The sequence below is a fragment of the Salvia hispanica genome, chromosome 3 (genome assembly GCF_023119035.1).
Source record: "Salvia hispanica cultivar TCC Black 2014 chromosome 3, UniMelb_Shisp_WGS_1.0, whole genome shotgun sequence".
Taxonomy (NCBI): Eukaryota; Viridiplantae; Streptophyta; class Magnoliopsida; order Lamiales; family Lamiaceae; genus Salvia; species Salvia hispanica.
The window spans coordinates 53,440,119-53,465,797 of NC_062967.1; the positions used below are offsets into that span (position 1 = coordinate 53,440,119).

General features: G+C 38.9%; 4 protein-coding genes across 6 annotated transcripts; 3 read left to right on the plus strand and 1 right to left on the minus strand.

Moving 5' to 3' along the window:
* Positions 1–5,835: 5,835 nt before the first annotated feature.
* Positions 5,836–8,299, plus strand: LOC125210506. The gene is made up of 7 exons (XM_048110055.1): positions 5,836–6,138; positions 6,207–6,329; positions 6,437–6,605; positions 6,666–6,757; positions 6,862–7,572; positions 7,642–7,746; positions 7,877–8,299. The coding sequence occupies exons 1-7, from the start codon at positions 5,836–5,838 to the stop codon at positions 8,297–8,299; spliced, it is 1,926 nt and encodes a 641-aa protein (XP_047966012.1).
* Positions 8,300–11,449: 3,150 nt separating this feature from the next.
* Positions 11,450–15,673, plus strand: LOC125216807 (senescence-associated protein SPA15, chloroplastic-like). Of its 2 annotated transcripts, XM_048118578.1 has the most exons (13): positions 11,451–11,666; positions 12,434–12,821; positions 13,179–13,322; positions 13,523–13,596; positions 13,767–13,843; positions 13,927–13,998; positions 14,203–14,271; positions 14,463–14,509; positions 14,592–14,709; positions 14,789–14,857; positions 14,946–15,049; positions 15,208–15,283; positions 15,362–15,673. In XM_048118578.1, exons 2-13 carry the CDS (start codon positions 12,544–12,546, stop codon positions 15,524–15,526), a joined length of 1,293 nt encoding a protein of 430 aa, XP_047974535.1. In that variant the 5' UTR covers positions 11,451–11,666; positions 12,434–12,543; the 3' UTR covers positions 15,527–15,673. The 2 variants fall into 2 exon arrangements, with proteins under 2 accessions (XP_047974536.1, XP_047974535.1); XM_048118579.1 differs by lacking the exon at positions 13,179–13,322 and having other exon boundaries at positions 11,450–11,666.
* Positions 15,674–18,354: 2,681 nt separating this feature from the next.
* LOC125215508 (THO complex subunit 4D-like) lies at positions 18,355–21,592 on the plus strand. Of its 2 annotated transcripts, none has more exons than XM_048116940.1 (7): positions 18,355–18,578; positions 19,171–19,412; positions 20,200–20,343; positions 20,428–20,496; positions 20,788–20,978; positions 21,075–21,128; positions 21,221–21,592. In XM_048116940.1, exons 2-7 carry the CDS (start codon positions 19,212–19,214, stop codon positions 21,396–21,398), a joined length of 837 nt encoding a protein of 278 aa, XP_047972897.1. In that variant the 5' UTR covers positions 18,355–18,578; positions 19,171–19,211; the 3' UTR covers positions 21,399–21,592. The 2 variants fall into 2 exon arrangements, with proteins under 2 accessions (XP_047972897.1, XP_047972898.1); XM_048116941.1 differs by having other exon boundaries at positions 18,356–18,578; positions 20,791–20,978.
* Positions 21,593–22,334: 742 nt separating this feature from the next.
* LOC125217093 lies at positions 22,335–24,914 on the minus strand. The gene is made up of 5 exons (XM_048118919.1): positions 24,056–24,914; positions 23,762–23,820; positions 23,521–23,649; positions 23,126–23,261; positions 22,335–22,890 (listed from the first exon to the last, which is right to left on the minus strand). The coding sequence occupies exons 1-5, from the start codon at positions 24,752–24,754 to the stop codon at positions 22,525–22,527; spliced, it is 1,389 nt and encodes a 462-aa protein (XP_047974876.1). The 5' UTR covers positions 24,755–24,914; the 3' UTR covers positions 22,335–22,524.
* Between the last annotated feature and the right edge of the window lie 765 nt (positions 24,915–25,679).

A 25,679-nucleotide genomic window follows, 5' to 3' on the forward strand; every position in this document is an offset into this window, starting at 1 on the left:
CCTTCTTTTTTTTTTTTCTATTAATAAATGAATATAAATTTGCAAAGGTTGCATCCTGATGATGGGTTTGACCCGAACCTTTGGTATTAAAATTAAACAATTTACTGTTTTACCAATACATGCATGCAGAATATTAAATTTTCTTGTTTATTGATATGAAAGCTAGTATGTCTATATATTTCTTTACAATACATTGATTTTACATTCCTTCACTATATATTCTATTGTACTAATTAAATATGAACTTATATGCTGTACAAATTTCAAACTATAATTTGGAAGGTTAAATTGCAAAATTTGATATTGATACACAAGGTGTTCAGAGTCCTACGTAGGTAAGTGTTTTAAACACTTTGTGAAGGAGGCACCTTGGTCTAATGGCAAAGGGCGCCTTCTTACTCGTCCATGAGGTCAGTGGTTCGATCCTCAATGGAGACAACTTATGGAGACAACTTGTGGAAATTTATTTCCATGAGGCTCCGCCTCTTGTGCTTGCGCATGGGCGTGTGTTTATCGCGGGCCTTCGGGCTCGTGTCTCTCTCGGGGCTCCGAGCTCGTGTCCTTCTCGGGCCTTCGGGCTCATGGTGTCTCCCACGGGCCTTCGGGCCCCTGGTGTCCCTCCCTTAGGACCTTCATGCCTTCGGAGTCTAATCCTTTAGGGCCCCGTGCTCTTCGGTGTAATTCGCTTGAACAGGGGTATCCTTCGGGGTATCTCTCGAGCGTCTCTCTCCAAAGGGGTCCTCAATCGTGTAGGGACAAGCGGTACCCAACCCGTAGGTCCAGGCCGGAGTTGATCCCTGGAATGCCCGAGCCTTGGCTCGGTGTCTTGCCTTCGGGCATGTCCAATCCCGGAGGGTCTCGTGCCCTTCGGTGTCACTACCAGTGCCTTCGGGCAGTGAAGAGTGGAAACGAGGCTCCCAAAAAATCCTACGACACGGGCTTACTTAGTGGGCCTGTACCGATTAGGATTTCTGGAGTAAGGGGCCGTTTGCGGTGGGCCCGTGCCACTATAAATATTGTTTACCCATATTTTAGTTTTAGGGTTGAGTTTTCCACTCTCTAGAAGATCACGCTGCTTCTCTCTAGAAACCCTAACCCCGCCTTTCCGTCGTCTCTTTCTTTTGCCGCCGCCACCTTCCTCCATCAATACCGGTGGATCCCTCCCTCCGTCATATGATTTTCCTTCAGACGACGCTGAGTTGATCCGACAAACTCCGGGGCTGGTGAAGATAAAGGCGGCTTGCATCGAACTGATTCAGCTTCGTTGTCTTCAGATTGCTGGTGATTTTGAAGGTCTCCCTTAATCCTGGCGGCCTCCCCTCCACTCCAGTAGCGTTAGATAGCACCAATTGTGGTGCTTTTGGCGTGAATAGTCGGAGAGGGGAGGTGTGGTGTTACTTTGTCGGCCAGCGGCTTTGGGCGGCTCGACCTCAAAATTGGATCGTGAAGACGTAGATCCATTAATTGAGAGCCTCTCCTTCATCCCCGATTGAGCGCTTTCTCGGAGGTTGAGGAAGGCCGGCTCTTTTGGGCTAAGCTGGAGCGAGCTATTATCAATTGAAGACTCCAACTCTACCGATTGGAATCTGCTTGGATTGGCTAAGTCCTCCTATCCCTCCTTTATTTTACGTCCTAGAGTGATAGTTGTTTTGGTTTTATGTGCTCTAGTACCTATCGTTGCTTGAATCCTCTTTGGAGTTCTTGTGTGTTTCTGTGTTTTGATCTCAGCAAAGTCTTTACCGGAACCCTAGTTGGCCCAGGCCGGCGTTGTGAGAGGCGGACTACTAGGGTTAGGGTTTTGCTGCTGCTAGCGTTGTGGGTCGTGTTGTGTGTGGGCCGGGTTAGGGTTCAGTCTAGAGCGACGAGGGTTTGGTGATTTACTCCTTGGAGCTCCAGGTCTACCGCTTCTGTGTTCTGTTGGAGAACCCATGCCAAGCAGATTACCTCTTTTCCTTCCTTGTTTATCCTTTTTCTAACCTTGCTTTGCAGTGTGAGGGTACACCCCTGTGAAGAAGTATAAGCATTATGCTCACTTCTGTAAAGTGGGCGGAGCTCAAGTGAATCTCACTACCCTAGCTGAACATCTGAAGATCTCCCTTCAATCCAAATGGAGCAGTCCGAAAACATGCATCATTTTACATTATTGCATATTATATTGTCACTTTCATAAGAGGATAACATTAAATTAAATATAAAAGAAAATGTAGTTAATTATATTTTTTTAGCAAGGTTCTAAAGATTTAATAATATAATTATGTATTCGTATAAGTTAAATATAGGTAAGTATAATTAAATAACTAAGTAAATTAGATCATCTATTAATATATATACGAATATCATATAGTACATATGTATATCACCTTTATGCATATATGATTATGTATTTTTTAACTAAACTGTGAATATTATATAGTTAGTAGTTTAAAGAAATTTTGTTGTATGCAAGTAGTTACTTTATTTAGAAAATAGTGTAATAATAATAGGGTGATCTCTTTTTTTTAATATATAGAGTTGGCAATCAACATACATGTTATACTTTAATATATTAATTGTAATAGGTGTACTTGTAGAAAATACGTGTAAGTTGTCAAATGTATAAGTCATCAAAACTATAGTATTAAAAATATAAAAGAAGGAAAATGGATGAGATCAATCAATTTAGTGGTTCAATAATTTATTTAGCCGACTTAGATATATTGTTTTAGTTCTTCATCATATAAAGCTTTTAAGCTTCACATATCATACGAACATATGTCAGATACAATGGCAATGAGACCTTCTGGTCATATATATATGTATAATAGCAATGAGACCTTCGAGTCAAATACAATGGAATCTCAGATAGATGTTAGGCTTGATTTGTCACAAAATAATAAGCAGGTGTGTATAAATCACACTTTTAATTTTTCATTGTATATATATTATAAAGGTATTATTGAATGAAATATGATAGAAATATGAAATTGATGCAATTGATACGTTTACACATGGTTTTATAATTATTTGAATCATTGGATTAAAAAGGATCCGTGACAGTCTTGCCTGGGTCTGATAACAATGGCAATAGACCTACGGGTCATATACAATGGCAATGGACCTACGAGTTATATATACAATGGCAATGGACCTTCGGGTCATATATATGTATACAGTATACAATGGCAATGAGACCTACAGGTCATATATACAATAGCAATGGACCTTCGGGTCATATATATATGTACAATGGCAATGAGACCTTCGGGTCAGATACAATGGAATCCCGGGCAGATGTAAGGCTTGATTTGTCACAGAATAATAAACTGAATAGTGTGGCATATGCATATGTACATGAAATTGTTTCTAATATTTGTTGGTTATTGTTATATATATTGGTTAAAGAATGTATTGATATTTGGGATGTGGAATTAAAGGTAAGGTTTATATACATTGAGTTGTGGCTCATATAAACCAATAATATTTTTCAGGAATAAGATATCAGTGAACCTTTTGGGTTGACGTGAGTCATAGGAACTCCACGTGTTATCAGGGTCGGCGGCTGACGCGTTTTGGCAACCTTCTCCTCCTCATCATTTTTGCATGTAGATAAATGTGTAGTATATAGAGTGGTGAGAGGGTCCCACTATGGTTTAGAATGTTTTAAAATATGTACTTGATAAATGTTTATAGTAAGTACATATGTCAGAGAGGGTTGAGTGTGACAGGGTGGGGCCCCTCTTTGCGTGGTATGTTTGCAGGACGTTTCCCAGGGAAGGCAGTTGTTCTATAACTTGGTAAGAAGGTGGGGTGCACATACAAACGTCGCCTTCCATAGTAGAGGATGGATCCTCTTTTGCTTTCAGACCTATGCGGACCTTGAGGTAGTTCGAGAAAAGGGCCCTTTTGCTGTGTTCGGGGTCCCATTGATCCTAGAGCCAACTCCCACTGATTTCAACCTAGAAGATAAAGTGAAACTCCAAATGTTGGTATGGATCCGCATACCGGATCTCCTCCTTGTGCTGTGGACAAAGGCGGTTGTCCAAAAGATTGCCTCCTCGGTGGGCACCCCTGTTGCGGTTGACCACTCCACTATTTGACGACAAACTCTAGATGGACCTCGTGTCCAGGTGATCATTGATATATGAAAGGACCCGCGCGATACCATTGAGCTCATTCTGCCTGGAGGGTCCTCACTGCACCAGAAGATAGTCTATAAGCACTTGCCCATGTTTTGCCACACCTATACCGCTTTTGGCCACATCATTGTTGGATGCCGGGGCCCTAAAGAGCGGGAAAGAATTCGACTAGCTAACAAGAGAAGAGAGCCATCTCAGAGCAGAGGTCCTGGCCCTCGAACACAGCTAAGCCGAGGCCGAGATATTGCCGTCCGCGGATCAGCTAATGGACTACGCCAAGCCACTAATCAGAAGCCGGAAGCCCGTCCACAAAATGATGCTATGGTCTGGAATGCCTCAGGAAAGAACAAGACTAACGGCTACAAAGGAACTAACACTTCTTCGAGCAAGGAGCTACCTCTGGCGAACAAATTCCAGCTAATCCAAGTTGATGAAACAGAGAAGGTCACGGACCCGGTGCCTACAATGATGTGGCCTTGTACGTGGAGGAGACTGTTCAGGAAACGCAGCCTCAGCAACCAAAAATCAAGCAGAGGCGTAGCCGTAGTACAGGCCATGCCGGGGCAACTATGACCCCTTGGCCATCCGAGATTGATACCGGTACAGCCTTGGCAGCCCATGGTGTCTTCGGTCCTCGTGTTGAAGATTCTGAATGTGAAGGTCTTGATGAGATTAACCATATCATTGCTGAGAATGGAAGCAACTCCGAGAGGAATGTGACCCTAAGAGGTGACTCCATAGGGGACTTAGACCCCTTGGAATTTCCCTATCTTGGAGAAGCTATGGCAGCCGGTTCGGGGAAGATGAAGGGCTCGGCATCCCAGCTCACTGGCCAACAAGGATGGAAGGTTCAGGACCCATCGAGAGCCGAACCTCATCCTCATGCCCAACCGTTGAATCTAGCTCCTGAGCTTGATGATGCTGCTGATCCCTCCAAGACTATTGTGCCTAATTCGGATGATGGTCATTCCCATGACCCGGGTATCGATCCACCCAGTGCACGCCACCACTCCAAGAACCGTGGACCGAAGAAGGACCAAGCTGCCACCACATCTATTCGGAAAAAGATTGGCAAATCTAAACGATCTCTATCCTGTAATACCCTTAGGTCTGTCTGATTTTGTTGGCCAGGTCCAATGATCACCTCAACTTGGAATGTCCGGGGCATGCAACCCCCTGAAAGACAACCGGTTGTAGCTGATCATATCAAAAGGATGCGTGTGGATGTTATGGGTCTAGTTGAGACCAAGATGCAGAAGGCTAATCTTGAGGCCTTTATTGCGATGCATTTTCCCTCGTGGAAATTTGTTTTTATCTTATCAAACACGAATGGTACGTGTAGGATGCTCTTGCTCTGGAATCCCCAAAGAACGGGGTTGGAAGTCATCTCGACAGAACAGCAGGCCATCCATACTCGTATCAGGTGTGTTCGTTCTAGGAACTCTTTCCTTTTTTCCCTTGTTTATGGCTTGCACTCACCAGGTACACGACAACCCCTCTGGGACTCGTTAGTTAATTTTGATTTGCAGGGCATGCCGTTTCTGGTCAGTGGTGATTTCAATGCGGTCATGCATGTGGATGAACGGAGACGCTTTAGAAAACCAGAGAAATGGATGGGCCCATCCAAGCTTGCGCGATCCTGGGATTGCAAGACATTGCATCCACGGGCTGCACTTTTACTTGGACGAATGGGCACGTCTTCAGCAAAATTGATCGAGCCATGATCAACCAAGAATGGCTCGATACAGGATCGAATACTACCTTCCTTCCTTCGGGATTTCAGACAGACCACTCCCCGGTGGTCACGAAGGTCTTCGCTGACATTAGGGCCTATCCGAAGCCCTTCAAGTTCTTTAATTACTGGATGGATCACCCGGATTTCAACCGTACTCTCACGGAACATTGGGGGATAAATGTGGTCGGCTCATACCAATTCGCGCTGTTTCAACGGGAGAAGGCGTTCAAACAGGTCCTCAAATCATTCAACTTTCGAGAGTTTAGTGATATTTCGGCTAGAGCAAAGGCAAGCAACTTGAAGATCTTCAAATTCTAGCCGACTAAGACACTAGAAACAGGTTGCTCCAAGATCAGATTAAGACACTCAAACAGAAAACCGAACTCCTTGTCACGGCGGAGAAGAACTTCTACAGTCAGAAAGCGGGTCTGAAGCACAGGCTCCTTAGTGATCGCAACACGGCTTTCTTCCATGCCATGGTTCGCACCAACAACACCCGAAACACCATCTTCTTCCTCTCCAAGCCGGACGGCTCTCTTCTAGATGATTAAATGACATCATTGATAGTTTCGTGCACTTCTACAAGGGGTTGCTAGGGGTTCCAAAGCAGACGACACCTCTAGCCCCTGATGCCTTTGCTAACGGGTATGTGATTTGTAACGATGAGTCGGCCAGCCTTATTAGGGACGTGTCTGCCATGGAAATCAAGGATGGCCTCTTTGCCATTAAAGATGATAAGGCTTCTGGACCAGATGGCTACTCTTCGGCCTTTTACAAGAGAAATTAGGATGAACTCGGCCCTGGCCTCATTGCAGCTGCCACTGAGTTCTTCCACACTGGCCAGCTTCTCAAAAGCTTTAATGCAACGGCCATTGCTCTTGTCCCTAAAAAGGCGAACAACTCCCAGGTAAGTGACTTCCGTCCTATTGCTTGTTGTAATGTGTTTTACAAAGTCATCACTAAGATCATTTATAGAAGAATGGATAGTTTCTTGCCTAAGCTTGTGAACAGGCCCAATCTGTCTTTGTGCCGGGACGGAACATAATGGATAATATACATCTTGCCACGGAGCTTATGAGGAGTTATGATCGTGTTAGAGGGGTCCCTCGGTGCACGGTCAAAATTGAATTGCGCAAGGCATATGACACCATTTCATGTAACTTCCTTGAGGATGCGCTGATTGGCCTCAACTTCCATCCCATTTTTGTGGAAAGAATTATGGAATGTGTCACATCTCCGTCATACTCTATCATGGTAAATGGAAGTGCCCACGGCTTCTTTCCACGTAAGAGGGGACTACGGCAAGGTGACCCGATATCCTCGGCTCTTTTCATTCATTGTATGGAGTACCTTTCTCGTCTTTTTGCTCTCCGCGCTCAAGGGATGGGGTTTAACTTCCACCCTAGATGTGCTAGTCTGCGCATTACTCACCTTGCCTTTGCAGATGACTTAATGCTTTTTGGGAGAGGGGACAATTATTCTATGCAGGTCTTGGCCGATACAATTGCTGAATTCTCGGGTTGCTCAGGCTTAGAAGTTAACCAAGCAAAATCAAACATCTTTCTGGCCGGTACAATGTCGCCCGAGACGAGGGATTACATCATAAACATCTTCGGCTTCACCCCTGCCTCCCTCCCGGTCAAATATCTCGGCATCCCTCTTGCGTCGAGAATGCTTAAGACGGCCGATTACTCCAGCCTCATTGACAAAATCGCCTCTACTGTCAAGAAGTGGAATGGTAAGTCCCTATCCTAAGCTGGTAGACTTGAACTAATAAAATCCTGTTTGCAGGGAGTCGAGGCGTACTGGCTACAATCCTTTCCGATACCGGATACTGTTACTTCAAGGATTGTTGCTATTGCTAGGCAATTCCTGTGGGGTTCCAAGCACTGCAAGGTAGCTTGGAAGGACTTGTCTCTTCCAAAAAACGAGGGAAGGCTGGGGATCCGTGATCTGGATACTTGGAACACGGCGTTCTAATATTTTGTGGAACATACATGCGAAAGCTGATTCTCTTTGGATCAAGTGGATCCATTCTGAAATCATTCGGGATACGGACTTTTGGGAGTGGCAGCCTAGATTGAAGGATGAATCGCCGCTTATCAAACATGTCATATCTATCCGTGATAATATGCTCACCAAAGGCTCGAAGCAAGAGATTGCGGATCTTTTGACTCAATTGGGTTTCATAGGTGCCCGATTACTATCAAAAGTGCTATCAAATGGCTTGCGAGAGACAGGAGGGCTTCGCGCATTGTGCATGCAGCTAAGGAAACTTGCACTTTTAGCCACGGTGTATTTTGTTTGGTTGGCTAGGAACACGGTGATTAAGGATGGCAAGAGGTTTGATGATAGGCGGATCCTCTTCCAAATCAAGACAGCCACTTATAGCATCCTTTATGTTAAGTTTCCCCCTGACCAAGTCGTTCAGCATGTGCCAGATATATAATGGCTTTACACCTTGGCTCGGCAGTGGCTAGCCGATGCTCACTAGGCCGGAAATTTTGATCCACGTAGTGCCATCTCGGGTACTCTTTTTCCTTTTGGGATCCTTTTTTCCCATTAAGGGTTTATGGTCTCGAAAGGTTTTAACGAGGCCCACTTCCTCATATAGATGGCACTGCGGTTGTACTTATGTAGATTGGATCCTGGGTTTTTATGCCCTTAGCTCTTAGTTCTTTGTAATGCCGAGCATGTTCGGATTTCTTTCCCTTGGGTATGCCCAAGATGTGATCATGTAAATTTTGATTCATGAGATACATATGATTTAATTATCCAAAAAAAAAAAGACTTTGTGTTGTGCAATGTTTCCACTTGCCAAGAGGGTACCTAGACCTAAACCTTAACCTTGTATCTAAACCTCAACTCACCTCTACTAGCTAGTATAGCGGAGTAAGGATCGATCCCACACATTTGGAAATAACGTGTACACTTGTGATGACATCTTGGAAGGGTTTGTTTGCTTCCACGCTTTATGAGGTTGAGACTAACTAGGATGGACTGAATTGAAAATAGGATCTGTAACTAAACTGACCAGGAGGTCGGGTGTGACTCAAAACGCATCATGGCAGAAAATGGTAAGCGAGAGAATGTAAATGACTTAACTATTAGTGCCCCTGGAACAAAAAGCTACTAAATGAAACTTACTAAAAAATGGACTAGACAAAAGGTAAAAGCAACGGGAGACCATGATCGTAGACCTGTACACGGTTAAAAAAATGTCGGTTCTGAATCCTTGAACTTGAATCTGCCCGGCAAGGTGTTCGGTGGTTGCAGTTCCGGTTCAAAAAAACGTCGTTTCAGGCCACAGTTCGAAACCACCGGTTTTTACATAACAAAAAGAAATTCTATATATAAAAATAGAACCCACCTTCTACTAACATTTTCAATCAACTTTTTACTACATTTTTTAAAACTCGTGTTAGGTCAAAACTTCCCGTTGTATTTGTAGACGGAGGGAGTCTATGTGTTATTTTTTTTGTATTTGTAGACGGAGGGAGTCTATGTGTTATTTTTTTATAACCATACAAATTTTGTCAACAATGCCTTTTCAGTTGTCTTTGACTATTTCACTTGCATTCACATACACGTATTCTCAGAAAAATTCTTTCTTGCTTTTAAATCAGAATTTTTTCTTTAAATGCTTTTCTTTGATAATACTCCCACCATCCCTTAAATTTAGTCACATTTTTCTATTTCCGTCTATCCCACAAAATTTGTCACATTTCACTTTTTGTCATTTTTGTAGTAGATCTCATATTCCGCTAACTCATTCCAACTCACATTTTATTATAACATTAGTATATAAAAGTAGGATCCACTATGCACTAACTTTTTCAACTCACTTTTTGTTATATTTTTTAAAATCCGTGCCCGTTAAAGTGTGACAAAATTTGAGAGACGGAGGGAATAGTGACCTACACCTTTTTCAAATGATTTCTAAGTTTAGCAACCCCTAACCTTAATTACAAGTTATATTTGCCATGGCTTATTTAACCCCAGTTTATATGCATTCAACTCGACTATTTTACATACTTAGCTAAGTAGTTAGCCCTAGTTACTTGTTTAACTTTTAAGTTCATGTTGACCTATTATTATCTTTTTATTAACAACTAGCTCTTTTTTAAAACTAAATCATTTTATTTCAGAAACTCAAAGATTTGCCTAAAGGTGAAAATTAAAAGCGGGTGGCCACTATATAAGTGAAAAAAAGGTCCACAATTGTTCTGCAGAGTTTCACGATGCGTAGGACTCGGAGTTATCGCAGCAGTCGTTAAGGTTGGTGTTATCAGTGTGCCTGATTTTGAGTATCGTACGAACCAGGCAATCAAACATCTGGCAGGGCCATGGTAACCCTCTTTATCCATGTTAAACAAGACAATCAAACGAACTCTAAATTAATAATAGATTATATTTTATTTATTACTTTCCTCGTCCTATTTTAGGAGTCCTATTTGAGTTTGACATGGGTTTTAACAAATGTAAAGGAAAGTTGGTGAAAAAATATAGTGGAATGTGGGTCATACTTTTATATAATACTCCCTCCGTCCCTAAGAATATGCACTCGGGGTTCGACACGATTTTTAATGCAAAATTGGTAAAGTAAGAGAGAGAGAGAAAAAAAAAAGTAATTAAAGTATTGTTAGTGGAGAATGAGTCTCACCTCAATAGAGAGAAAAAGAGTTTTCAAAATCAGAAAGTGCATATTTTTGTGGAACGGACTAAAAAAGAAAGAGTGCATAGTCTTGTGGACAGAGAGAGTAGTTTTTTTAATAAAATGTGAATGGAAAAAAGTTAGTGAAATGTGGTGTCTATTACTACTTATGGAATATTTTAACCAGGATTCCTAAAGTGGGACACCTAACAATGGTACATTGTAACTCCTAAAAAGAGACGGAGGGAATACTATGTATTTGCAATATAATGGTTTGCTAGTGGTCCCACCGGTGTCTGGTTGAATCATAATTCCTTAGCTTGGTTGATTCGATTTTTTTCAAATATTGTTTAATTATAACCATGTTAGTGAAGCCGTAAAATACTCTCTCTTGAGTCGTTTTTATTTTTGGCAAAAAACTTATCTTCTCTCATATTTTATTTTACCTCAGTCTATTTTAGTTTATTCAAATTTTTACTTTACTCTTTTCATTTTAATCTTTAATATATTAATTTTTAAAATTTTATGCAAAAAAAAAATGCATCATTACCTTTGGACTACCTTGATACTCCCTCCGTCCGCGAATAGGAGTCCCAGTTGAGTTGGGTGCGGGTTTTAAGAAAAATTTAAGTGTAATAATTTAAGTGTGTGATAGTGGAATGTGGGACCCATTTATATTATTATTTGCAATCAAAGTGGATTAAAATTAATTGCAGCTTCTAAATTAAGGAAAAAGTGGGGTCTTTTTATACTCCCAAGATAAAATGTCTAACCGGAACTCCTAATGGCGGACGGATGAAAATGGCCAACCGGGACTCCTATTCACGGACGGAGGGAGTATATTTTTTAGGGATTGGTTAGTCATAGAATTTTGATTTAATTGAATGTTCAACACGTATGTGTGTAGTAGATGCAGTGATGAAATGGGTAGGAATAGGATGGGGTGAATGGCGACGTCTGCTTCATTCTGTTACATTCTTTTGTTGGGTAGCGTTGGCCGTTGAGGGGCCACATGCTTCGCTTGTGGTTGGAATTTTGCCTCAATCTTCTCTACTCTCAATTCCCCGACTCAATTACTCCCACACTCTCGCTCTCGCTACTCTCTACCTTCAATTTTCTCATTCATCTTCTCTCTCCCTCTCGATTTGCAAGGCCTTCCTCAGTAGGGCTTTTTTCTGTACTAAATTTTGCATTTTTTTCTATGAATGAACTTGATTTTGATTTTCTGTAGTATTTTTTATTTAATTGACGATTGTTTGAATTTTGAGAGCTACCTCTAAATTGCTAATTCGTGCAATTTCTATGGAAAATTGTTTATTTGTGTGCGTGTGTTCGTGTTTTGGAGATGCTTATGTTTGGGATATGAAATGGCTTGCTCTTTTGCTTAGAATTGTCATGTAAAAATATGAAATGGTATGGGTAATTAAGGTATCAGTTTTACTGCTTCTGATGCTCTTTTTCAATAGGGAATGCATCTCTTTATGGAGTAATTGTGTAACTGAGCTCAATTTCATGTGTTTATAAAATGAATTCAGTGCTATACTTTTTCAAGTGTGAGTATGCTAGAAACTGTTGATTTAGCTTATAACATCAACTTGATTTGTTAGTTATGTTTTTCAACAACTCAGATAGCTTCAATGAAATCTGTCCGGGATCCTAGCCTTAGCAAGACAGCCCCTTTTACTTGGTTAATAATTCATTATAGAGCAAAAGTGGTATTTAAGGTGTTTTAATTTGATTTGCTGAGCAACAAGAGGTTATGCTGTGGACATTTCAATATGATAGTCAATTTGATGCTTTATGTATTAGTTTCAGCAAGTACAATGAATGACCTAAATGAGAAGAAGTTTATCTGCATCAATGAACATCAATAGCCCTTAATACTTAATTTTGATATGTAATGCTTGTGCCCGTCTTCTCTTTCTACAGCCTACAAATTCTGGGGAATGCTCTAGCACGGGCTGTCCACACTCTGCATAGATCATTTATCCATCTCTTTCGTGTAAGCTAAGCCTCAACAGGAGCATTGAGTCTAATCCATGGCTAGAGTAAATGGTGTTGTATATTCATCTGCGAAATCACCGCAACACCCTAAGTATATCATAAACCAAGGAATAAACCATCAGAGACAGGGAACAGGACATTTATCGCTGTCTAGCCTAAAATGCATTTCAAAGCGATTTTGGCCTTTAGGTCGAAAATTGGATGCATGTATCGAACCTCGAGGATTTTCTTTGGTATGCCAATCAACAGAAACGCAGGATACAGAAACAAAAGTGCGTTTCAGGCGCTACCGTGATGGTTCAGTTATATCCAGGTATACATTGCTTTGTTTGATAGTGATAAAATGACAACTGTGTAACACAATACGATCACCGATGGCCACCTTCTATTGGGATTTCAATATCTTGACTGAGCTTTTTCTGATATAATTATTTACATTTCAGCTGACTGGTTAGTTGAGCATATGTCTAGCAGCTATTTTATGGTTATATTATTAATTTTAGACAAATATCGTATGCAGTAATCTTTTAAAATTTTGGTCATTGGTGCTGAACGTCGATTTTGCAAGTTGCAACAGTTATGCACTTAATTTTTTTTAATAATCAGGATTGTGTCATAAGACAAGCTGTTCTAAAAGTTATTTTTGATAATTTATTCTTTTGTTGCGTAGATCTCGAAGTGGAGATGACCATCCCATAGAGACTGGCAAAACCATCTCGTCTAGTCAGGGATTAGCCGAAGCATGCAAATATGTCTCAAATGATGCAAAATTCATGAATGAAAGGGCTAGAAATGATATGATCCTTCTTTCACGGTATAATGACTGTCCAATTTTTCAGCACCAGGCCATTCTCTTTCTTTTTTGACGTAGTTTCTAGAAAAAATAAATGGTTCTACATAAGATTTCTTTTTAATGTTTCTGTTGATTCTATAGCTTCAGCATTTTCAAAAATTCAATCCAGATGAATAACCTTCATATCCGCTCTGTAATACCTCCTATTATTTTAAATTTAGGGGCATAATGAAGTTGGATGCTCGTGCACGACAAGACGTTGCCTTTCTTGGTTCAGAGTTCCTCAAACTTGATGGTAAGCATTTCTTTAATCTTCATTAAAAATCATTAATCTTTGTGAACACAACCATGAAACAACTTTTACAGATCCAACTACTTTAGTGAGTTTTGAAAAAGAGTCTAAAAGATGTTCATGCTGAACTCAATTAAGACTCATCACTAATAACTACTTTTGTTATTTGGTAGCACGTGCAAGGGAAGACACAGAGAAAATAGATCATGATGTAAAGAAAAGAGCTGAAAGGCTTCATCATGTAGCTACAGTAAGTATTATCCATTTCTTAACTGTTCCTAAAACATAAGTAAAGAAGATCTCTAATCAACCTCTTCTGATTACTACGTTCAGCTTCTAAAAAATATAGCTGAATCGAGATTGAAAAGTGCTGCTGACAAACACTGGAGTGATGGTGCATTAGAGGTCAGTATGGTGCTTTACGCTGTCTTGTAGAATTTTTTTTCAGTCAGAACATCTTCATCTTGAGTTGCACTGGTGTTTTGTAGTGAATTCTTATTTTTCCCTCTTTTATTAATTTGATTGCCATAGTGGTTTGAATGTCTTCTACTAAATGGCCAACATACTAAGAGGCTTTTGTCTGAAATAGCTTTTTATGCCCTTGTTCAGGCTGATTTGAAGCGAGCTGACTTTGCTGCCAAACGACGTGCTATGGAAGATTCTCTGATGGCATTGGAGGTATTGTTATCATAATCAGACAAGCTTGTTTGTTTTGCTAGATAGGATAAAAATTTTCTTAATATAATCATTTCAACGAGAGGTTTATTTATTAGTTTTCACAAATTCATTTGCCCTTCACAAGAAATATTTCTCCTTTCTTTTCATATTAATTATTTGGGGATTCAGATTTCTGTTTGTTGGAGTTGCAGTTTCTCAAAAACATTCATGGAATGATGGTGAGCAAAATGCAGAGATCGTAAGTTTCTTACAGCAATATGTATTCCTCATCGTTCAAGATATATGAATATTTCCTGACTAAAATTATATGATCCGAACAGGAAAAGAGATCCTACAGATGCTACTGAGGCCAGAAGACATGTAACGCTTGAAAAGAACGGGAAAACTCTTGAGTTTCTCCCAGGGGAGGTATCTACCGACCACATTGATGCCATTCAGGTTAGTGTAGACACGATCTGTACATAAAAATGATAGCACCCTATTAAAAACCTTTATTCTGAGCCTTTTTGTAACACAGGAAGCTTACGAGAGCATGGCTTCTGCACTCTCTGTAGCTGATGGAATTGACTATACCGACCCTGAAGAGGTCTAGATTCAGTTGAATACAAACATATTCAGTAGATTCCCAAATTCCCAATTCTTTTTCTCATATACTTATTCTCTGTTTGCAACAGTTGGAGTTGCTTGTGGCAGCTCTTATCGATCTCGATGCAATGGATGGCAAAAGCAGCGTATCTCTATTGGCAGAGTGCTCAAGCTCTCCTGATGTCAGCACTAGGTATCTGCTTCTGTTACCCTTCTTCTTCTTTGCTCCATATCTAGTTCATCAACAAGGAATAAACATCAATGTTGTGAACTTTAGGAGTCAGGCTTTCCCATTGCCTCCACATACCTTTATGATCATTTTTTTCAATTTTTTGTATCATAATTGATCAGGAGAGCGCTAGCAAATGCATTATCAACAGCTCCATCAATGTGGACTCTAGGAAATGCTGGCATGGGAGCTCTGCAGGTAACAATTCCTAGTCACTCTCTTGAGACCAGTTTACCTCTGAAAATACGAAGCTTAACGCGCATTACATGCTTGCAGAGGCTGGCCGAAGATAGTAATCCTGCAATTGCGGAAGCTGCAACGAAAACCATGTTTGAATTGAAGAGACAGTGGGAAATAGAGGAAGGTGATAGCTGGAGGTTCATGATGAACCAAAATGCTCAAGCAGACAACAAAGATGCTGATGATACTGAATCTGATTAGGAATCCATATTTGTTTATAATCTCTAGACTATCATTGGGTCCTTTTTTTACTAATTTACCTGATGCTTATTCAAATCTTACTTTTGTATCATTATCTGTAAAATAAAGAGAATGAATTAATCCAAATTTAGTACATTCAAAGGATAATCTCCTTTAAAGTGACATTAAGTAGGTTGTAAGGATAAGGGCCATTTCTTTGCCTTGCTGTGCTCAACCAAGAAACGGGGTAAAACAGATCTGACTTTTAGAAACTGTGGGATATGTCGTTGCTTTAAGAACACAAGTAGGTGATTTTTATCGAGTTCATAATGGCATAAGCTAAAAACATGTTAAAAGACTGCACATAATGGAAAGTGCTAATATACTAATAATAAGGCATTATATTATTTCAGGTTAGTTTTCATCTTTTGGATATTTTTTGATGAAATGCTAAGTAGACTTGTCAAGTGGGCCGGGTCCAGTCGGATCGGGCTGTCAGGGTAGATACTCAAAAGCATGCTTTATGCTGCTTTGTACTATATAACTTAATTTCCAATTATTTATGAGAAGAAATTTATCTATCATGTGATTTTTCATTTTTTATTATTATTTTATTAATGGAACAGACAATGCTTCTTCTAAATTGTAGACGGGTTGATAGACTCGTAGATACAAAAGATCTTTCAGTCGGCATCTTTTAGAAGTAGGTAATCGATAACGGAAAATGAGTTTTATATGGAAGAAAGTGTCTTGTTTTATTATTTCATATTAATTAATGCAAATAATGATAAATCTATATAATATAAAAAAAAATAGAAAGTGTAAATAATGAAAAATTTAATTATGTATGAAGTACCCGAACTTATTAGGAAATTACATAAGAAGTTGCTTACAGAAATGTGACAGAAATCTTATGTCAACAATATAATGGAGTGACAAAAATACCTTTATAGGACCATGAGGGTGCTTTAGTCCGAACCCAAAACGTTAAGGACACTCTTTAAAGAATTCAAATCTCACATTACATATATTTTTTAATTCTTAATTTATAGTATATAATAATAATAATAATAATAATAATAATAATAATAATAATAATAATTAAAAAAACATATTAAATATTTTAGAAATTATTACTATATATATTTACATATTATTGGATGTATACACAACAATTTCAATACTACAAATAATAAATTATCATCATCATCATCATCATCATCGTATTGGTTACTTTTGCTAATATATTTATTGCATATACACACCTAATTGGATCTTTTTTATTTTTGTTATTATAATTTGGACATATACATAAAACTATAATAATAGTATTATATATTATATAAAAATTATGTACATAATAGTATTATATACTATCTCCGCCCTACTCAAAATGTTCATCTTTCTTTTTTAGTTTGTCTCACTTAATATGTCCATTTTTCATATTTGGAAACAAATTTATCTCCTCTCTCCTCATTAAAACACCTTACTATCTTTCCTCTTTACTATATTATATTAAATATTTTTTTCTAAAACTTTGTGCCACTCAAGATATAAGCATACTTTTCACTTTTTATATATTTATATACACATTGTATTTTTATATAAATTGAAAAAAAAAGTAATACAGTAGTATATCGTATAATGTTAGATGAATTCCTAAAGTATCAAAATAATTTAGATAAAGTATGCCTTAAAGGAGTTCATGGGTAAAATGAGAAAAAATAAGTGGATAAAGACATATAATGTGATTAATGATTTTCTATACATACTATTTCTCCGTCCGCCGTTATATCCCATTTGATGGCACAAGTTTTAAAAAATGTTAAGAAAAATGGATGAAAAAAATTAGTGGAATATGTGTGTCATTTGAATACGAGTTAGTGGAACGTGGGATCATATTACCATTTATGGACTCCTATTAGCGGATGGACTAAAATGAAAAAACGAGACTCCTATTCACAGATAGAGGGAGTATTTGCCAAGTTGAAAGTTTGTGGAAAAAATAAGATTTTTAAAAATTTCATGATATTAGAGACCAATATTTAGGGACCAATGTCCCATAATCTAATGTAATTAAATAAAATTTAGTGTTTTCTTTTATTGTACCAACATATTTATTTTGTTGATATATTCGTGTATTTGTATTGATACACTTATATAATTATGTTATGATTTTTAATATACTTGTATAATTGTATTGATATAGTAAATGTGTTTGAGATATAAGTGTTCAAACTTGTAATATGCACCAAGTACAATATCTTATCAGGTATGTTACCTAAATCTAGTTATTATTTGATCACATTCATATATAACCTTTTCTATTTTATCTAGTTATTATTTGATCACATTTATATATAATCTTTTCTATTTTATTTACTATTTTTCATAGTATATAGTATGATTTTGAAAAGACTACGTAGTGATATTGTTTCTCATTATAGTTGGTTAATTGATAATGTGAAATTAGTTCAAAAAAATAATATAATATATGCATATATTATATATTATAATGACGTTCAGTTTGTTAAATAAAATAATAATATAATATGATATGAGATAAATCACAACAATATAATACATCTAAGATTAAATTAATTATAAGAGTATAATGAAATGATTAATCATGACATACAACTTAATCTTAATACTATGGAAGTGAGCCAATATACGTTATCACCGAATAAATTTTTTTTTTAAATACAATCAAACACCAAATAAAATTAATTACGGAGTACGATTTTTAACACGACGAATTAACTTCGAAAACTTTTGAGTGACAAGATAATAAGAAAAATAAAGCCCATATATATACTTACAAAATTATACTCCTCGCTTGACGAAAAATTCCTATTGCATCGTACCTTACTTTTATTTCTACCTCTCAAACCCTAGCTCCTCTTCATAAACTCCCCTAGATTGCACTGCATATTGTTTTGTAAATTCACAACTCGCCCTCAGATTTCTCTCTATTTGTGTTCAATTGCGTGTGTTTTTTCCCTGAGGATCTTCTAATACCGAAAGATCGAAGGATTTCTTCGCGTTCCTGTCTTCTACAAGCTGATTATAGGTATTTTTTCCCCTGATTTTGCGGTTTACTCTATCGACATGCTTTTATATGTTGCTATTAACCACTTGTGCTGATTTGACGTTGAGGTGTTGAAATATCAAATATTAAATCCCTTTTCCCATATTGGAATCGATTTTTACTCTAAATTTACGTTTTAATTTATGCAATATGTATTCTTCTCGTTATTCTCCAATTATTTAACCTAAAAATCTGTTCTTATTTCGTTGCCAATCGATGATATATTTGGATTTTATGCTTGATTCTTCGTGTGTTGACTTTGACTTAGTTAATTAGACTCCCTCTGTCCCCTAAAAATATGAATTTTTGAAATGACCCCGATTTTAATGCAAAATTGGGAAAGTAGGAGAATTATAGAAAGAATAGTGTGTTAGTGGAAAATGTGTCCCACCTCATTAGATTGAAACAAATTTTCTTAAATAGAAAGTTTATAATTTTAGGGGATGTAAGGAGTAATATTTAGCTTGTTCTAGCTGATTATTACTTATATCAATTTATAGTCTTATGTGAGTTACTTTTCGTGTTTGGGAATCATGCTGATTAGTTGTTCCTTTGCCTTTCTCTTGTTTTGCAGTTGTCATATAATTTCAAAAAGACTTGAAATCTTTGTTGTCTATGGCCTCTTTGGATATGTCCTTGGACGATATGATTAAGAGTAGAAAAAATACTGTTAAAGGTGGCAGAGGGCAAGGCAGGCCTCGCCGTGGTCGAGGAGGACCTGGAGGGCCATCCCGAGGCGGAAGGCCTCCATTTGGCGCTCCTCGCAGAAATCCCCTTGGAGTGAATGCTCGACCTTCAGCCTACACTATTGCCAAGGCAAGCTCAATGTCTTATGCATTACATAGACAAATCTGCTATGCTGTATTACCTCATTGAAGGTTCTCTAGTTTTATAAATTCAAATTTGAGAGGTTTGGACATATTTTGATCGTGGGGAGATGCCCACAACTATTCAGAAGGAAACAGCAGTCATATTGTAGAGAATGCTCTAAGTTCATGATGGTTCTGTTCTTATGGGATTTTGTCAAGCACTCTGCAAGGATGTTTGTGAAAAGTGAGAGATTTGTTGGAAGTCTACTTGTCATCTTATGCAGAGGAGCATTGTAGGTGATAGCTTAAGATCTTTCGCCAAATTAAAATCCTAATATTTTGAGGCTTCGACTTTCTGCTCTAACTGTTAAATCAATATCTCTCTAGTTTGTATTGCCAATCATAAGAGGGGAATTTGTGAAGGATATCTGCTGCTCTGTGATGGATGCCATTACCATACTGTGGAACTCGTGGGGCGAGATTTCTGTTGTGTCACAGTTCATAGAATCTTGCAAATGTGGTTTTCCTTTACCGAACTTGAGAACTGGAGCTCTCACCTTTGTATGGCACTGACATGGTGTGGGTCAAATCTTCATCCCCATATTGACTAATTTACATATCTCAATTTTCAATGGACTTAGATAACCAATCTTTTTTAAGCATTTCCATGTGACTCCTTCCTGGATCTTTGATGATATCTCCTTTATCTACGAGAGCGATAAAATATAATTTTCTTGTCATATGCTGACAATCGCTTTTCCCAATTCGAATATGTTTTGGTTTGCTTGCATCAGTCGTTCCGCAGAACCAAGAACTTGCCATGGCAGAGTGGTCTGCTTGAAGAAAGTCTTAAGGCAGCTGGGCTGTCGGGATTGGAAGCTGGTACAAAGTTATTTATTTCGAACTTGGACGCTGGGGTTTCCAATGAAGATATTAGGGTATAACTTTTGTGTGCCATTTGACAATTTTTATATCTTTGAGTGGTCTCTTTTGGAAAATTGCTGAAGAAGAGTTACACACAGGAGCTGTTTTCTGAGATCGGAGAGTTGATTCGGTATGCCATTCATTTCGACAAAAATGGGCGCCTAAGTGTAAGTTTATATTTTCTTTTGATATATTCTCAATAGTTATGTGAATAATATTTTATAGATCTTTTTAATGGCTACATAGGTTTATATCATCATTTATATTTGTTTCCCCTAGCTTAGGATGCCATTTTGTATTATGTATTTTATTTCTCTGAAATGTCGGGTTGAGTTGATATGTTTTGCAAACTGCCCCTAATCAGACTCATTGGGATGTACTATTAGTTTAGTAGTGCTTTCTCTTTACTTGATTACAGGCGCTTTTCCTCCCAATTATTAATTCCATTAATTGTTTAGCAGGGTTCAGCTGAAGTTGTTTTTGCACGACGGAGTGATGCATTTCAAGCACTTAAACGTTACAACAATGTCCAATTGGATGGAAGGCCTATGAAGATAGAGATAGTTGGTTCTAATGCAGAGATCCCATTGTCGGCTCGTGTTAATGTAGTGGGAGGAGCAAATGGCAAGAAAAGGACAGTTGTCATGGCGTATGTGACCAAAACCTTTTAAAAACATGTCCTTCCATGTTATCTTCTTTGAGAGTTTTTTTGAGTTTCCTAACCCGGTTCTTGCTGTATTCTTAGGTCTGGACATGGTCGTTCAAGAGGTGGTTTTGCACCGGCAAGTCGTGGTTCTGGGTAAGCTTCTGTTTTCTTGGTTCTTGCATTATGAGATGTTTCCATTTGTGTTCTTAAAGGATTAATTTGACTAAAATCTGAATGAATTCTAGACAAAGAGGTCGTGGAGGTTCTGTTACTGGACGCGGAGGTGCAGGTCGTGGCGGTGGACGTGGTCGTGGTAGAGGCCGTGGTCGTGGAGGTGCACAGTGGAGAAAGAAGGTTGACAAATCTGCTGATGATCTTGACAAGGAACTCGACAGTTATCACGCAGAGGCAATGCAAACCTAGAGACGGGCTCGAGCTATTCACTTGTTAAGATGTTAGCTGTACAATCTGGGTGTGCTTACAACTGCTGAAGTGTTTATCTTTTCATAATGCTTTGGATGATATTGCTTTCAGTAGCTGGATGATGGTATTACTGTTATCTTAATAGTAAAGTAGTCCTTGGCTTTTTATAATACTATAAAATATGTTAGTATGTTCATTCGGAAGCAGCCGCCAGAATGTGAATTATGCTGTATGCAAAATTATGTCTTATGCAGTTTATTAATCAGAAATTTTAAAGCGAGTTTAAAAATCTCATACCATTGCAATTTTTAAAGCCATAGTTTTGACTTTTGTATGTAATGTGGTCTAGGGTTGGCAAATTGTACGTGTTAGGTCATTATATGGTCAATTTGTTAATGACCCGACCTAATAAGGATAAACACGAATATGACCTGTCAAGAAAATTCTAAACCAGAATACGAACTCGACCTGCTATCCTTAAACCTGAAACCCGACACGAACATATTAACGACGCGAACCACCTTGACTCAGCATGATGCGACAAGTAATTTAAGTATATTAACATCTTCAGAAATCAAAATTCACATTACGCTAATGCTGGACATACCTTGACTCAATTTCTAAATAATAAAATGTAATATTATAATATTATTTCTTAATAAGTAACCCGAACACGACACGAAATTTTCGTGTTCTTAACAGGATAACCCAATAAGGGCACGAACTAAATAAGCTTTGATCCAAACCCATTAATTTCGTGCAGATTTGTGTCGGGTTATAGTATCATGCCAAAATTGCCAGCCCTAGTATAGTCAATGGCTTAGTGTATGAGATCAAAGGTCACGTGCCAAAAGTAAAAATTGTGTTTTTGCATTGAATAATCTTCACGTTTGCTTACAAACTGAACAAACGGAAGTACAATACAACAATCCCTGATGAAGAAAGAATGCTATGAAATCTCAATAGAATGTTTGGAAAATTTACAGCTGAACAAACCAAAAGGAGAAAAATGCATGTTTTGCAAGATTTACAGCTGAAAAACGATAGTATAATACAACAATTCCTGTGCATGAAAGAATGGTAAGAAATAATATGTAACATAAAGCGGCAACTATGCTTAGTGTGATCACCTTCCTGTTGTTGATCCAGAGCCACTTGCCGAGGCAGAACCGTCCCTCTTGAGCAACAGCTTCCCAGACTCGCTTTTATGGAAGAGTTTCTCAACCGCTTCATTCCAATTGTTCCTAGCGTTCTTACAAAATGATTTATCTGTTTGTTCTTCCGGCCCAGTGTCATCTTCACGAGGCTCTTTGCCTGTTGAAGATCCCTCCTCTGGGGGTTCTTCTTCAGCAGACGTCACCGCGTGAGGTATATTTAGACTGACAGCTCGCTCTAATGCATCCTTATGTTCTTTCTCCAATGTCAGAATACGCTCGAACTTCTGCACTTTAGGTGGGGTTGTTATGGTCTCTGCATCCTGCTCCCTTAAATTCTGCATATGCAAGAATATGGTGATAATTTGGCGAATACTATAATCCATATTTCTAAAATTGAGGTAGGGCTTGGAGCTGCAATAAGTAGAGATCCATTCGTTGTGCTCGACTGCTCGACAGCCTAAAGTTATTAAGACAGATGCATCCAGATGTTTCAAGATCGAGAGCACCACCCACATTCAAGGCAATATAGAAGCAAAAAGGAAAGAGAATGATGGAACTAGCTTTACTTACTCCCAAGGCCTTTTCTGCCTCTCGTTCTATCCAGATAATAGCATGATCAGATGTAGCATTGCACGACAACACAATATGCTCGAATCTGCCATCAACAGGAATAGCGGTCCTGACCTCTGGTGGAAATCTCCCACATCTGTACCGAGCAGTGTTTTCAGTTTCAGAGTGATAATCGAGAGAATGTAGGTTGATGCCTCTTAACGAAAGCACTCAACCTGATCGCATAACGGTGAGGGAAAACCCCGGTATATTATAAATCATAAAGCACAAGTTTTTTCAGAAATCATTCTTCCTTGCATATCAAAAAATGCAGAGCAGATTATGAGTACTATTGTAAACTGCATAGATGATTTGTGCTCCATTACTTAAAAGCAGGGCTAAAGTTGCTAATTTACCGGCAAAATTTCCTCTCGACAATATGATATATACGGCCAGGCGCATATAGTCTTCTTGGATCCCTGAGCTTTCTACCTTCAGGTATGAATGTATCCCTCAGACAGACCAGAAACAATAAGCAGGGCAAACTGTCACAAAGCATCAGGACCACGACGATTCAAACGATATCTCGAATGTACTTATCATCTAAAAGGTAAACCGAGACTGTAAAGCACCAGTTGTAATCTTTTCATAGCTTACCAGAAAATAGACTTGAAGATATCCTCCAATGGTGTGGGTGTTCTAGGCAAGAAATCATCCTAAACAGCAAACAACATAGAAGCTCTTTTCAACAGTGAGAAATGATACTGAGAAGTTAATGAAGAAGCACAAATCCAATAACAAGTTTTTCTCCATTTGAAGAAAAAGCATTCCAATTTCCCACTCATTCATTCAATACAGCCTAAACTAAGCCCTAATTTAGGCAATTCAATACAGCCTAAGCTAAGCCTTAATTTAGGCAATTGAATCAGAAAGCAAAATTGAGGCAATCACCTGCAAAATAACAGAGTTGATAACATCAGCATACTTGACGGCCAAATTGAGCGACATACACCTCGCCGGCGCCACCGCATAACACTTGACCAAGCTCCTCGGAATCCCCCCCAATTGATCCCCGTGATTGACTACAATCACAGTCAGCAAAGCGGCAACACCCGAGCCCAACGAATGCCCCGTGAAAACCATCTTATAGCACCTCCCACTCTCCTCCCAGAGGCGCCGCAGCGTCTCCGATTCGGCGTTGAGCAGCCACGTGGCGGATTTGAGGAGGCCGCAGTGCACGTAACCGCCGTCGAACATCTGCTGCCCCAGCCGATTGTCGAGCAGCAGCTTGTAATCGCTCTCGCTGAGGAGATTGAGGCCGCGGATGGCCATGACGATCTCGCGATTTTCGTGATCGGCGTAGATCAGGTAGGGCGGGGCGTGGCCGAGCGTGTGGTCGTAGGCAACGCGCTTGACGACCCAATCGGGGTTGAGGCGGTAGCCGCCGGCGGGGGCGTACTTGGGGGAGAGCAAATCGGGCTCGTAGACGGCGAGGATGAGGCGGCAGAGGCGGGGGACGGAGGCGAACTCGTCGGAGGTGGCGGTGGCCCAGCTCTCGCTGTCGTAGGAGCCGATGTAGGTGCAGCGCTTCCATGCCCAGCGGAGGCAGCCCAAAACGACGACGCATTCGACGCCGCAAGCTACAGACATTTCATTTTGATGGAAGAGTAGTTGTTGTGGTGGTGAAGATAAGTAGAGAGAGCGGAAGAAGCTTCCCGTTTGTGGAGCTGTAAAGCTAATCACTCTTTCTTTCTGTTTCTGATTAAGAGAGTAAACAACTTAATTAACAAGCTAAATTGCGTATTCAAATATGATTTTGTTAAGAACAACTGTGATTCCTTTATATTCTTTATTTTCGTTCATTTACTTCAACTTCAGGTGAAAAGGTTTGATTTTGTTTTGCTTTTTGCCTACCGACAATTTTATACTACTACATATAATTAATTTTAAATGCCGTGCGAAAAAAGAGAGACTATTATAATAGAATATTTCAGATTATATGAAATTTGAATTCTGACTTAAAATCTAAATTCCTATAATGATCATCACAAAGAAAAAAATGACATTAAATATCGCTTTTCTTCGTGGGAAATGAAAAGAAATAAAACTAGACAGAATGATGGCAGTCAAGATATGAGTTTTATCCGATGCAATTCATGTCTAGTTTTATCCAAGATATGAGTCGGGTCCACAATCCACATGAATTGCCTCCGCCGTTGTTGTTGTTGTTGTAGTTGCTGTAGAATTTGGAGGTTATTTCGGTGTTGGCGGCAACAACATTGGTGGCTAGGGGGTGGTGGGTTTTGGGAGTGAGAGAGAGAGAGATGGAGATGAGAAGTAGGGGTGAGATAAAGGACATGAAAGGAGAATTTGCCTCCAATTCTAGATCCATCTTTCAATACAGAAATGCTAAATCACCTCTTTCGGTATAATTCAATTCTTGACATTTATTGAAGAACAGTATGGGTCATCACCATTTTCGAGGGCCCTCCATAAATGAAGCACACACTAAACCCTATAATGGCCCGATTTGAGGCTGAATCTGTTCATTTATGACTAATTGATCACGCCCTAA